The 15000-nt window shown below is 35.9% G+C and overlaps 1 protein-coding gene across 2 annotated transcripts in view; it reads right to left on the reverse strand.

Moving 5' to 3' along the window:
- Nucleotides 1–15000, reverse strand: part of LOC143029179 (acetylcholine receptor subunit beta-like 2) — a 467047-nt gene that overhangs the window by 310583 nt on the left and 141464 nt on the right. For both annotated transcript variants that reach the window (XM_076191686.1, XM_076191685.1), the window contains exon 6: nucleotides 2096–2271. In XM_076191686.1, the coding sequence (XP_076047801.1) occupies nucleotides 2096–2271 (176 nt within the window). The remainder of the gene's footprint in view (nucleotides 1–2095; nucleotides 2272–15000) is intronic.

The raw sequence follows: 15000 nt of genomic DNA on the forward strand, positions 1-15000 counted from the left end.
CGTGAGAAACGTGACGATGAGGGAACCCTTGTATCACTGCATGTGGAATTACTCTTTACTAATGTTCTTGTTCATCATTCAACTGACATCGTAATGAGATACGACCGTGAGAGCCAGATGATTGACACTGATATCTCAGGAAACATCTTTTATGAATTGTAGTACAAAGGAGCTCCTATGGTTTATCCCCAAAGCAACATTTTTGTGAGACAAGTGAATTTGCAAAGTGTCCCTCCATGGAAATTTTCCAGGCCAACTGTTACATGGTTAGCACAGGGGATATCATCCTCGGCTACATCAAGAAACCACACAGATATCTTAATGGAGGTATATTGCTAATATATCCATCAAAGAAACTATGAGAAGATAATCGGAATTATTGATGACTTTAAGAAACGTAAGGCTGCTGTATACAATGGCAAACAACAAACCTGTAACCGTGTCATATTTGGAAATCCTAAAACGGCAAACTTCCATTTTCCAGGCGAACGTACGTACAAGAATATAAATACATTAGATATTGTTTGAGCAGACAAAGTCATCGGCCATGAAGGTAAAATAATGTCGTAGGTACATAATGTGAAAAACCCCTCTAACATTGCGACAGCTGGAGCCAATTTAATGATTGAATAAAGACGGCAACACAAATCCTAACATTAGCGTTTTCCTCCAATAATATCCTGAGCATAATAATGAAGAATAACTAAAAAAAAAAATTAGGAGACAGAAATAGTCTACAGATACCCCTTTCACCTAAATAAGAGAAAGGTAAAAAATACACACAAAAAAAACAATAATTAGAAATAGAAAAAAAATGAAGAAAACACCGTCTGTGTGATATCTAACAAAAACAAGGAAATCAATGACCTACTATTCATGTATGGCCCAGTCTAAGAAGAGGGTAACCTGAAGATGCCATATCCCATATATTGGTTCACGTGTAGAAAAGAAAACTACAAAGACTTCCCTCAAGTAACAACAGCACGACAACAGTGACCCTGTATGCAGTATTAGAGTGCATACTTTATGCAGTTGATATTTTAGGGATTTTGGAATTTTCTACTCTCCCTCCGTTCTGCTACCCTCCTTACATCTTTCCTTTACCACTTCTATGAAAGCACCTCTTTAGTACAACACATCCAAAGGTACATTGTTTACTGCCGATAGAATACAATGTCCATAGTAATATTGTCAAGTCGCCTGGAATGTCACATACGCAGAAATCTCAAAGCACACTTTCTCAATAAACTTAACGAAATAGTTTAACTGAAGATGATTTGCAAGAAGATACTGAGATAATGTCTATAAGCTAAGACATCAAGACTCACCATACTGAAAACGTATTATAGCAGAATAGCTGAATTCCTCATTAAATATGCAAGCATAAGTAAATCATACACTTAATCTCCCCTTGCTCCTTGTGCTGCTTTGCCCCAACTCCTCTTCCCTTGCTGTCCTCTCTTCTATCCTGCACCCCCGTATTACAAAGTATTGCAAAGGAAGAACATGCCCACAGGAGACCATTTGGTGCATTACTAGGTCGGATGAGGGAAAAAAATAGATAAATGAATAAAATAGATAATGACAAATAATAAACAAACAGAAAAGCAACAATAGTTTAAAATAAATCATGAATAAATAAATGATAAAAAAGACAAATAATAAGAGATGAATAAATCAATAAAATAAAATAAATGGTAGGCATTACAGCATATTTCATAATTGGTTTTCTAAAGGAATCTTAAAAACTCGAACTGTACTACATTGTACTGCCTCTACAGGAAGTTTATTCCATTAATTTTCCCCAGCTTCCGCCTCTTTTCCCCTACCCTTACTTGCCCCCCCCCCAACTCCTGTTCTCACTTTCCCCTCCCTACCCTCCCCTCACATTTCTTTTACTCCCTACCTTCATAATTGCCATACTTTCCCATTCTCTCTCCGTCTCCTCCCTTTCCATCAACTCTACTTCTCTTTCCTCTTATCTTTCACCTTCCCTCCTCTTCCCGCTATTCTCCCTTTCCCTATCCTGTCCTCTCTTTTTCTTTTGTGTGGCCTCCCACCCAGTTCCGTCTTGAACAATGAAGAAGTGGCTTACCTGAAATGCACGTTGAGTACTCCCACGGTGACGCAGATGGAGAGGGTAACGAGGATCATGGTGAATAAGAGATACTTCCCGAGGAGCGGAACGGCTAACGACGTCGGCGGAATAATCTCGGCCAGTAGCAAGAAGAACACAGTGAGGGAGAGCAGGATGGAGATACAGAGAGTAACCTGGTGGGTGGCCCGAATTTAGAAGCTTAGGTGTCTAGTTTTTGAAAACGGTCGCGTTGGCACCAGTGCAGTGCCTGTTCCCTGTGGCATTTTACTCTTCTCTGTCACTATCTACTCTTTTGTGGGAAAAAAGAGAAGACTCTGGCTACTATGAGAGTTGAAAATTGTAAGACTCATTTTTAACTTCGAATCGACGAAATATTCCTCTGTTTCTCTAGGATATAGTCTTTATTTAAAATATGAATGAGGTTTCGATCGAGAACGAAACTATTAAATATGACATATTGGCTCATACGTAGATATACGGAAACGTCATATATAGCAATCATTTTTTAATCTATTATTCTATTAGATGACTAACACGAGGTCATCGTAATAATGTAAAAAGGGACAAAGATATTTCTAATATAAAACAAAAATGCACAATTATCTGTCGGGTGTACACATAGATTACATTTTATTCAGCCAAGGGAAACTCTAATTGCAGAGTTAGATAACTAATGTTATGCATCATGGTGGGTTAAAGGTTTTACAAGAAATAAAAGATTAAGCAAAAGTTTCACGTCATTCTATTATTGTGTATGTCTACATGGAAGTGCATGTGTATTTGCATGTATATTTACATGCGTAGGAGTATATGTATATGTGCATGTATATGTGTATGTGTATGTGTACGTGTATGTGTATGCGTACGTGTATGTGTATGTATATGTGTATGTGTATGTGTATGCGTATGTGTATGTGTATGTGTATGTGTATGTGTATGTGTATGTGTATGTGTATGTGTATGTGTATGCGTATGTGTATGTGTGTGTATGTGTATGTGTATGTGTATGTGTATGTGTATGTGTATGCGTATGTGTATGTGTATGTGAATGTGTATATGTATGTGTATGTATATGTACACGTATATGTATATGTATATGTATATGTATATGTATATGTATGTGTATATGTACATGTACATGTACATGTACATGTACATGTATATGTATATGTATATGTATATGTATATGTATATGTATATGTATATGTATATGTATATGTATATGTATATGTATATATGTGTGTGTGTGCGTGTATGTGTGTGTGTGTGTGTGTGTGTGTGTGTGTGTGTGTGTGTGTGTGTGTGTGTGTGTGTGTGTGTGTGTTTATTTACATGTATATGTATATGTACATGTATATGTATATATATATATATGTATATGTATATGTATATGTATATGTATAAGCATATGCATATGTATATGTATATGTAAATGTATATGTATATGTATATATATATGTATATGTATATGTATATGTATATGTATATGTATATGTATATGTATATGTATATGTATATGTATATGCATATGTATATGTATATGTATATGTATATGTATATGTATATGTATATAAATATGTATATGTATGTGTATATGTATATGTATATGTATATGTATATGTATATGTATATGTATATGTATATGTATATGTATATGTATATGTTTATGTATATGTATATGCATATGTCAAGGACTACTATTACACAGGACGTGCGCACCCAGATCCCTGGGTCCGCTAGCGGAGGCCATTGCTTTCTTTGTATCCTAACATTTTATATTGGACAAATATATCAAAACTAGAAACCTAACATTGTATAGAGGACAAATATATCAACTATTGACTTATTCAATGCAGCATAAGTTAATATAAACATTTATAGTGAAATAAGAAACTATTTTCAAGGTACTGTTATGCTTTGAAATGCCAATTTTTGCCGGAATTAACAGGTATTATTATATGAGGTTAGTGGACGCCAGGGTTGGCGATTTTTTTTTTTTTTTTTTTTTTTATCCTTTTAAAAATATAAGAAATCTATTTTTTTTTAAATCAGATCTATTTGATTTAAATAGATTTTGCTTTTTTTTTAGATTTTAAACATTGTGGGATTGCTATCTGATATGCGATCTGATTACTAGAGGACATTTTTAGCATATCAATATAAGGAGCAGTGTTATATAGACTTGCCACAAGTATACAACACTGTGCAGCCCACAACAAGTTTCAACAAGATTCTTGTTGAAACTTGTTCTAGGTAAGCAGCTTCTCACTGAGTCAGTTGCTGCTTTGGAATCAACCAGGAAGGATGTCTTCTGGACCTGGCAGAGTTGTTCCTTCAGGCAGAAAAAATGATCCTGTCCCGAATTATTTTGAAAAACTACCAACAACTTCTGGCAAAGGGTACCGAGCTAAATGCAATGACTGCAGCCAGGAACTATAGGGCATTGTGTCAAGATTAAAATCTCACAGAGATAAATGCCAAGGTCAACCACAGCATGCAGAAGAAATTGATGACCCAGGTAAATAATTTTACTTATATTGTGTGCATTTCTCCCTTTTCATACGCAACTATATAAATTTGGTGAACAATGGAGAGCATGTGCAATAAAAATGTGAAGGCCTAAAGAGATGATACTTCAACTTCATTACCTCTAAATTTGGGTAATGACTATATCATTATAATATATTATATCGACTCAACTTTGGGGCCTAGATGATTGTTATTCATTTCATTCAATATTGTGTAATATATTTCATAGGTTCCACTGGAATTCAGCCCACATGGGATTCAGCCCAAAGGGATTTAGCCTAACCTAACCCAACTAACCCATCATTTTCAGTGAATTTAAAAGTGGACTAAATCCTATGTGGGCTGAATTCCAAGCCCATCTATTTCATATCCTGTTCATTATTTTCAAATAATTTAGTGGCTTGTGTGAATATGATCATTATCTAAAAAAATAACTACTGTACTCAAAAGTAGCCTAAATCACACTGTATTCATTCATTTATTTATTCATCTATAAATTATGCAATATGCTAGAATTTTCTGTTTCCTTTTCAGGATCTGTATCAACAGCTTCAATCCCTTCATCATCGGCTCCACTTGAATTATCGGCAAACCTGACTCCACAGGCGCCACTTCTGCTAGATCATTTTCATCTAAAAGAAAGTCATCAACATCTCTGGACAAATTTATCATAAAAACTTCAGCCTCTCAAAAGGAAAATCTCGACAAAGAAGTTGCAAGAATTACATTTGCTACAAATTCACCATTTCGTCTTGTTCAGCATCCTCAGTTTCTCAGGATGGTTCAGAGCCTGAGGCCAGGTTATATTCCTCCATCCAGAAAAGATATTGCTGATAAGTACTTGGATCTTGTGTATGAAAAGGAATATAAAAAGTGTGCAGATGACCTGAATAATGAAACTGTATGTCTTTCAATTGATAGGTGGTCTAACATCCATAATAAGCCCATAACATGTGTCACTCTAACAACATCCACTGGTCAGATTTATTTAGTTGACACAATAGAGACATCAGAGAAACCTCACACTGCTGAATATCTTCTACAACTTGTACAAAATTCGATCAAGAAGGCTGAACAAGATTTCGGTTGTCACATTGGAAGTGTTGTGACAGACAATGCAGCAAATGTCACCAATATGAGAAAACTCTTGGAGGAATCGAGTGAGCCTGAGCATACCGTCCTCACATACGGGTTATACCGTTCCTTGTATACTTGTGGCAAGTCTATATAACACTGCTCCTTATATTGACATGCTAAAAATGTCCTTTAGCAATCAGATCGTATATCAGGTAGCAATCCCATAATATTTAAAATCTAAAAAAAAAAAAAAAATCTATTTAAATCAAATAAATCTGATTTAAATAAAAAAAAGTTTATTTTTTATATTTTTTAAAAAGGTAAAAAAAATCGCCAACCCTGGTGTCCTGTTAAGTCCGGCTAAAATTGGCATTTCGAAGCATAACAGTGGCTTAGAAATAGTTTCTTTTTTCACTATAAAAGTTTATATTAACTTATACTGCATTGAATAAGTCAATAGTTGATATATTTTTCCTTTATACAATGTTAGGTTTCTAGTTTTGATATATTTGTCCAATATAAAATGTTAGGTTACAAAGAAAGCAATGGCCTCCGCTAGCGGACCCAGGGATCTGGGTGCGCACGTCCTGTGTAATAGTAGTCCTTAGTATATGTATATGTATATGTATATGCATATGTACTGTATATGTATATATCAAATAATTCCGACAGTTGTCTCCGGACTCGAACCCGAGACTTACGTGGTGGTAGGTCTTTGCTCTACCGAATATGCTATCGAGACTATAAAATTCTTCAACCTTGGGGTTAATCTAACTCACGCAGGATTTGAGTTGACTGCTAACTGCCGTCCTAATCTCGATTTTACGAAGAACCAAGCCCAATTGTAGCTAGTGGTTAAGCTGGTACATAGCCTTGATAGACTTTCATCGTTGTAATAACTGAATAGAATCGCCAATGACGACGATGTCAATAAAATAATTCCGACAGTTGTCCCCGGACTCGAACCCGAGAATTGCGCGGTGGCAGGTCTTTGCTCTACCGAATATGCTATCGAGACTATAAGATTCTTCAACCTCGGGTTTAATTTAACTCACGCAGGATTTGAGTCGACTGCTAACTACCGTCCTAATCTCGATTTTACGAAGAACCAAGCCCACTTGTAGCTAGTGGTTAAGCTGGTACGTATCCTTCATAGACTTTTGTCGCTGTAGTAACTGAAAAGAATAGCTAGCTACAAGTGGGCTTCGTTCTTCGTAAAATCGAGATTAGGACGGCAATTATTAATTGACTCAAATCCTGCGTGAGTTAGATTAAACCCGAGGTTAAAGAATCTTATATATCACGGTAGCATATTCGGTAGAGCAAAGACCTTCTACCGCGCAAGTCTCGGGTTCGAGTCCGGGGACAACTGTCGAAATTATATTCATTGACATCGTCGTCATTGACGATTCTATTCAGGTATTACAACAACGAAAGTCTATCAAGGCTACGTACCAGCTTAACCACTAGCTAAAAGTGGGTTTGGTCCTTCGTAAAATCGAGATTAGGACGGCAGTTAGCAGTCGCCTCAAATCCTGCGTGAGTTAGATTAAACCCGAGGTTGAAGAATCTTATAGTCTCGATAGCATAGTCGGTAGAGCAAAGACATGCCACCGCGCAGGTATCGGGTTTGAGTCCTGGGACAACTGTCGGAATTATTTGATTGACATCGTTGTCATTGGTGATTCTATTGAGGTACATGTATATGTATATGTATATGTATATGTATATGTATATGTTTATGTATATGTGTATGTATATGTGTATGAGTATATATGTGTATGTGTATGTATATGTATATGTATATGCATATGTATATGTATATGTATATGTATATGTATTTGTATATGTATATGTATATTTATATGAGAGTAATTCGCTAATAGCAGCGACGTCAAACCGATAATTTTTTGTGACAGTTGCATGCAGGATTCGAACCCGCTGTACTCAGCCATCCGTAAATCACCTTCCCAGTGCCCTAACCACTAGACCACAGAGGCTATAAAATCCTTGAAACCTGGAACCGAACTGATTCCCGAGGGAAGGAAGATCATTTATTACGGCGATCCGAAATTCCTGTTTTACTCAAGGACCATCCCACCAGTGGTATGGGGTAAGGGCCGGGTCGAACCCCTTTCACGCTTATCGCCATTGTAACTATGAGAGTAATTCGCTAATAGCAGCGACGTCAAACCGATAATTTTTTGTGACAGTTGCATGCGGGATTCGAACCCGCTGTACTCGGCCATCCGTAAATCACCTTCCCAGTGCCCTAACCACTAGACCACAGAGGCTATAAAATCCTTGAAACCTGGAACCGAACTGATTCCCGAGGGAAGGAATTACTCTCATAGTTACAATGGCGATAAGCGTGAAAGGGGTTCGACCCGGCCCTTACCCCATACCACTGGTGGGCTGGGCCTTGAGTAAAACAGGAATTTCGGATCGCCGTAATAAGTGATCTTCCTTCCCTCGGGAATCAGTTCGGTTCCAGGTTTCAAGGATTTTTTAGCCTCTGTGGTCTAGTGGTTAGGGCACTGGGAAGGTGATTTACGGATGGCCGAGTACAGCGGGTTCGAATCCTGCATGCAACTGTCACAAAAAATTATCGGTATATTTATATGTATATGTATATGTATATGTATATGTATATGTATATGTATATGTATATGTATATGTATATGTATATGTATATGTATATGTATATGTATATGTATATGTTTATGTGTATGTATATGTGTATGAGTATGTATATGTGTATGTTTATGTATATGTATATGCATATGTATATGTATATGTATATGTATATGTATATGTATATGTATAAGAATATGTATTTGTATATGTATATGTATATGTATATGTATATGTATATGTATATGTATATGTATATGAATATGTATATGTATATGTATATGTATATGTATATGTATATGTATATGTATATGTATATGTATATGTATATGTATATGTATATATGTATATGTATATGTGCATGTTTATGTGCATATGCATAAACATGTTTATGTGCATATGTATGTGCATAGTTATGACTATGTGTATGTAAATGCGCATGTGTAAGCGCATGTGGAATGTCCATATATATGTGCATGTAAAATATGTATGCGAAAGGTGAATGTGAAATGCGTGTATGTATATGTTTTATATATGCATGTTTACAAGTTTGCGTTGATATGTATATATAGGTGTGCATTGTGGTGACAAGAAAACTTGGCCCGTATTTGTGTTAGAAAGTATGAGGATATATTTGAAGGGCATGGAAATATATACTAAGATATCATTTGTTGTCATTGGAAATATATGGTAGAAGTATGGTGGTAGAGCATATATGTACTGTTAGGAGAAAAATATGTTGGAAGCTGCATATTAGGTTGGTGTATTCTGCAGTAATATATATGTATATTCTAAGGCAATAGACATTACATTATTTAAACTTGAATCTTTAAAATAACTTTCATCCCTTGTAGTATATGTTATAAAATTAGCTCTCTTGAGACAACTACTACTAATCAAGAAGATTCATTCCAGTTTCTATAACAAAAATTATATTAAATTAAGCTCAGAAAGACTATATTCTTGTATTGACATCAAAGCAAAAACCGCAAAGAGGATCCAAACATTCATTTGATAATTAACTGTATTTTGATTCCCCATTTCTGGTTATTCAGTCACTCCAGATGTATTTATATGTCATTAATAAGTATAGTACCAACGTATGCTTTGGAGGCGACTATATTCTTATATTGTCATTGGATAAAGTAATTTTATCCAAATTGTTCTAGGAGAGGTTAGGATTTAAGCAGAAAAGTGTCTTTATTCTTAAAAGATGAGATAGCGACAGACGCACTTGAATATGCAAACTAAGAAGCAATATCTACATATAAGTTTGGGCGTTCATGTTTTATCTTGCCATGTTATCATAACGCAATAGCGTATGTCTTACAGAGAGAACAAGTGCTTCTATACACATCTTTAAAAGTCTTAAAAATCTGGCATGAAGTTACAAATATTCTTTTAATCTCCCTAACGACAAACTCTACCTTTTTATTGTGATTCAGTAAAACATGGCAAGAAAAACAGGAATCAGGTGAAATTATATAAGCCAACAGTCATATCAGTAGTCATGTGATCGTAACTAACTCGTAGAAAGGCTTACAAGACACCGCAGAAATAGGAGGGTAAAAGTAGAAAAGCCTCACAAAGTTAAAGCGTTAAACGATATTATACAGTAGTAAGTACATGATAAGCCATGTCACTTTTTAAATGACAAGCATCTCTATGACTCCTGGCCATTTAAGTTTGTAATCATTAGTAAAATGTAAGCAAACACTATTGCAGAGAGGATAATTATTTACAGCAGAAGATAATAATGGGATCTAACACCATGTTGGTTTCCAATCCTACACAAAAGCTCATTGCATGACCCTTGTACAAGTTCTATATACGGGTCACCCAAGAGACAACTCTATGAAATTCTCTATCGTACTTTCTCTCTCTCTCTCTCCTCTCTTAACTGTACATATTCTGAGAGGTAGATAATTTTAATTAACCTGGAAAATACTAAATGTTAATCAAACTGAAAAAAACGGGGAACACAGTTCACATGTGCATGAAAATTTATATTGAATCAAAGAAAGAGATTGCTGCCAATAGTATTACGGTAGAGGAAATTTTCAAACTCATCAAAATTACAGGAATTTGTTTATTATAGCTACGAGCCACTAAGTACTTGGATAATGACTGTTGAAGAAAATACATGCATAAAGAGCAGCTACTGCCATTTAATAACTTATGGCTCAAATGATATAAGACATGCATTAGGTAAAGGCGCATAGAATATGAGAAGCTCAATAAATATAGCAGTTCCAAGCATATCTAGACGATTGGTGAACCTGAAATAAAAAAATTATATTAGATATCTAATGACTAATTTCAATAGTTTGTATATATATACAGCATTACTTCGTCTTTTTCAGAACTTTTTCTCTGTACATATTATAACCATTATCCATATATATATATATATATATATATATGTATATGTAAAAATATGTATATATATATTTATATATATGCATATATATGTATATATATATATATTATATGCATATATATATATATATATATTATATGCATATATATATATATTATATGTATATAATATGTATATATACATGTATATGCATATACATATATATATACATATATGTATGTCGTAAGCCTTTTTCAAATCCATACAAGCCCAAAATACATCCTTACCTTTTCCTATAGCTTTCTCACATATCTGTCTTACCACAAAAATCTGACCTACACAACCCCTACCTGTCCTAAACTCACACTGTTTTTCACCAATTACTCCCTCTGTTCCTCTTCTAACCCTTTCAATCAAGACCCTCCCATAAGCTTTCCCAATTACACTTCACAAGCTGATCCCTCTAAAACTACTACATTCACACTTGTTCCCCTTTCCCTTGTAAAGCGGAACTATACAGGCACTCCTCCAGTCATCCGGCACTCTACCCTCTCCTAAACAAACATTAAGTAACCTCATCAACCAGTCTACCATCACTGTACCTCTTTTTTCAGACATTCTGAATGGTATTCATTCAACCCAGTGCCTTATCTGCTCTCATAATCTTAACATCTCCCTTCACTTCATCTTTACTTATTTCTTTTCCATTTTCACCACTCATCACGGTAATTTTCTTAGCGCTTTCCACTGCAACTACCTTTCCCTCACTATCCTCCTTCACATTTAGCAACTCCCTAAAATACTCTACTCACCTTCCTCTCACTGCCTTATCTTCCATTATTATCTCTCCATCTGCACCTTTTCTTCTCTACTTGATTCGCTTCCTCTTCCTCTCTTAATTTCTTTTCAAAACATCTTTTTATTACTTTAAAAAAATTCTGTCATAATCTTACCCCATTCACACTTGTCCTCCTCTTTGCTTCCTTTATCTTATGTTTTACTTCTCTTCTCTTTACTTTGCACGTCTTATTTGTAACTAATTTATGAAAGCCTGCTTCTTCTCTTCTACACCCTTCTTTCCTTCTTCATCCCACCACTCACTACCCTTTCTTCTATTTCCTCCCGTCCTCCTTGTTCCACACACCATTTTTGCACATTTTATGACTCCCTCCTTGAACCATCCCCATTCCTCCTCCACGCCTAGTTCTATCCTATACTTCACTCAATCTCATTCTCTTTCAGTTTATTCTTATACTCCTCCTTTTCTTTCTCATAGCAGTTCACTCTAAGTACCTTCCTACCTTCTGCCTTTTTCCTCATTCTCCACCTATTCTCCCCTCTCAACTTGCCTTCCACCAAAAAATCATCTGATATTCCCTCACTCTCTCCCCTTAGAACATGTACATCCTTAACTCTTCCTACTCTACTCCTGGTTACCACTATATAGTTCATTAACGCTCTATCTACCACTCTTTCATCCGCCACCCTCTCCCATGTGCACTTATGCTTGACTTTCTTCTTAAACACTGTATATGGTATTATCAACTCTCAAGACACATCTCCACCATCATTTCTCCACTTCGATTTTTACCTGGAACTTCATACTTCCCAACCACTCCGTCTATTGGTTCATTTACTACCGTACCATTAAGGTTTTCCAACACCACTACACTGACATTTCTCCCTAATCCCTCTATGCACTCATTTAAATCCATCCAAAACAACTCCCTTTCCTCTACACTCTTCTCACTACCAAGCCCATACGCACTTACAAAAACCCACATCTCCCTTCCCAGCTTTACCTTTATCCACATTAACCTTGAAGAAACCTCCTTCCACTCCACTACACACTTACCTATATCCTCACTTACTAGTATAGCCACCCCTTCTCTCGCCCGTTCTCTCTTCTCTCCTGAGAACCTCCCAACTACACTCCCAAACTCACACTCGGCCCTCCCTTTCAATTTAGCTTCACTCAATGCCAACACATCCATCTTTCTTCTCATAAGCATACTGCCTATCTCTTCCCTTTTACTCTCATCTGTACCACATCCACGCACATTAAAAGACCCAAACCTTAAAATGCTCGTTGGAAAACTCCTAGATCCTCTTATGCCTTTACTTATTTAAGAAACGTCCCCTTAGGGTGCTACAGGTAGCAGGATTCTTAGTCCCGTTTTTTATGTCACCTCGTACGACTCAAGTGGGAAGACTTGGAGGCAGCATTCATTTCCCCCACCACAGGGTAGGGAAAAAAAGGAAATGAATATTCTGAGAAGTGGTACAGGACACTAACAAGGGGTGGGGGGACAGCGTAAGGGAGGGATTGTCGCAGTATAATAAAAGTGTCATCATTTCTCTATAAACAGACTTCTTCTATCACAGACAAAATTATGTGTGCCTCTGGTCCTTAGGGCCGCCCCATATAGACCCTAAAGTATCAAGTGCATGCTACTTTCCCACAATAACATGGAGCCAATACCCCTGACGGGTAATGTATATATATATATATATATATATATATATATATATATATATATATATACATATACATATATATACATAAACATGTATATACATATATATACATATGTATATATGTATATATATATATATATATATATACATATACATATGCACATGTATCACAAAACAGATGTGACTACACCGATATGCTGAACACCACAGGGAAAAAAATTCTTGGAATACGATCGTTTCGTGATATTTCCACATTTTCAATTATTACAATAGAATAAATTTTTATTCTATTGTAATCCTTGAAAATGTGAAAATATCACGAACGCGATCGGGTTCCAAGAATTTTTTTTTTTTCTTGTGGTGTTCAGTATATCGGTGTAGTCACGTGGGTTTTATGATACATGTGCATATGCATATATATATATATATATATATATATATATATATATATATATATGTGTGTGTGTGTGTGTGTGTGTGTGTGTGTGTGTGTGTGTGTGTGTGTGTGTGTGTGTGTGTGTGTGTGTGTGTGTGTGTGTGTGTGTGTGTGTGTGTGTGTGTGTGTGTGTGTGTGTGTGTGTGTGTGTGTGTGTGTGTGTGTGTGTGTGTGTGTGTGTGTGTGTGTGTGTGTGTGTGTGTGTGTGTGTGTGTGTGTGTGTGTGTGTGTGTGTGTGTGTGTGTGTGTATGGAAGTATACAAACGCGGGAAAGAATTTGTTAAAATGTATCTCCAATCACTGGGACCCATTCAGTGTTGTACAAATACTTTCCCTCGTTTGTATACTTCCAATTGTACTATCATAGTGGAGATGGGTTGAACGCAGAATTTCATGTATGTGTATGTAACTCGAGCATAATTATATCTCTCTTGATAGCCTAGTTGGTAAGTCACTACTGCACTTGTCATGAGGACGCTGGGTTCGAGTCCTTGGTAGTACCCCATTTTAGTTTCTGCATGTCGGCCTTTGATGGCTTAGAATTAAAGTGCATTGTGGTTTTAAAATGTATCTCTAATCACTGGGACCCATTCAGTATTGTACTCGTACAAATACTTCCCCGCGTTTGTATACTTCGAATTGTACTATTATAGTGGAGATGGGTTGAACGCAAAATTTCATGTATGTGTATGTAACTCAAGCATACAAATAAATAAGAAAAATTGCGCTCAACTTATATCTTTCTTGATAGCCTAGTTAGTAAGTCACTACCGCAATTGTCATGAGGGTGCTGGATTCGAGTCCTTGGTAGTATCACATTTCAATTTCTGCATGTCGGCCTTTGATGTCCGAGAATTAAAATGAATTGTGGTTTTAAAATTTATCTCTAATCACTGGACCCATTCAGTGTTGTACAAATACTTCCCCGCGTTTATATAATTCCAATTGTACTATCATAGTGGAGATTGGTTGAACGCAAAATTTCATGTATATGTATGTAACTCGAGCATGAAAATATATAAGAAAAATTGCTCTCAACTTATATCTCTCTTGATAGCCTAGTTGGTAAGTCACTACCGCATTTGTCATGAGGATGCTGGGTTCCAGTCGTTAGCAGTATCGCATTTAGATTTTTGCACGTCGGCCTTCGATGGCTTAGAATTAAAGTGCATTGAAGTTGTTAAAATGTGTACACACACACACACACACACACACACACACACACACGAATATATATATATATATATATATATATATATATATATATATATATATATATATATATATATATATGGTGACAGAGTTTGGGAGAGTGTGTGAAAGAAGAAAGTTGAAGATAAATGTGGGTAAAAGTAAGGTGATGAGATGTACAAGGGGTGAAAGTGGCAG

This window comes from Oratosquilla oratoria, chromosome 10, assembly GCF_046742065.1.
Source record: "Oratosquilla oratoria isolate Oo_2021 chromosome 10, ASM4674206v1, whole genome shotgun sequence".
In the NCBI taxonomy this organism is placed as follows: domain Eukaryota; kingdom Metazoa; phylum Arthropoda; class Malacostraca; order Stomatopoda; family Squillidae; genus Oratosquilla; species Oratosquilla oratoria.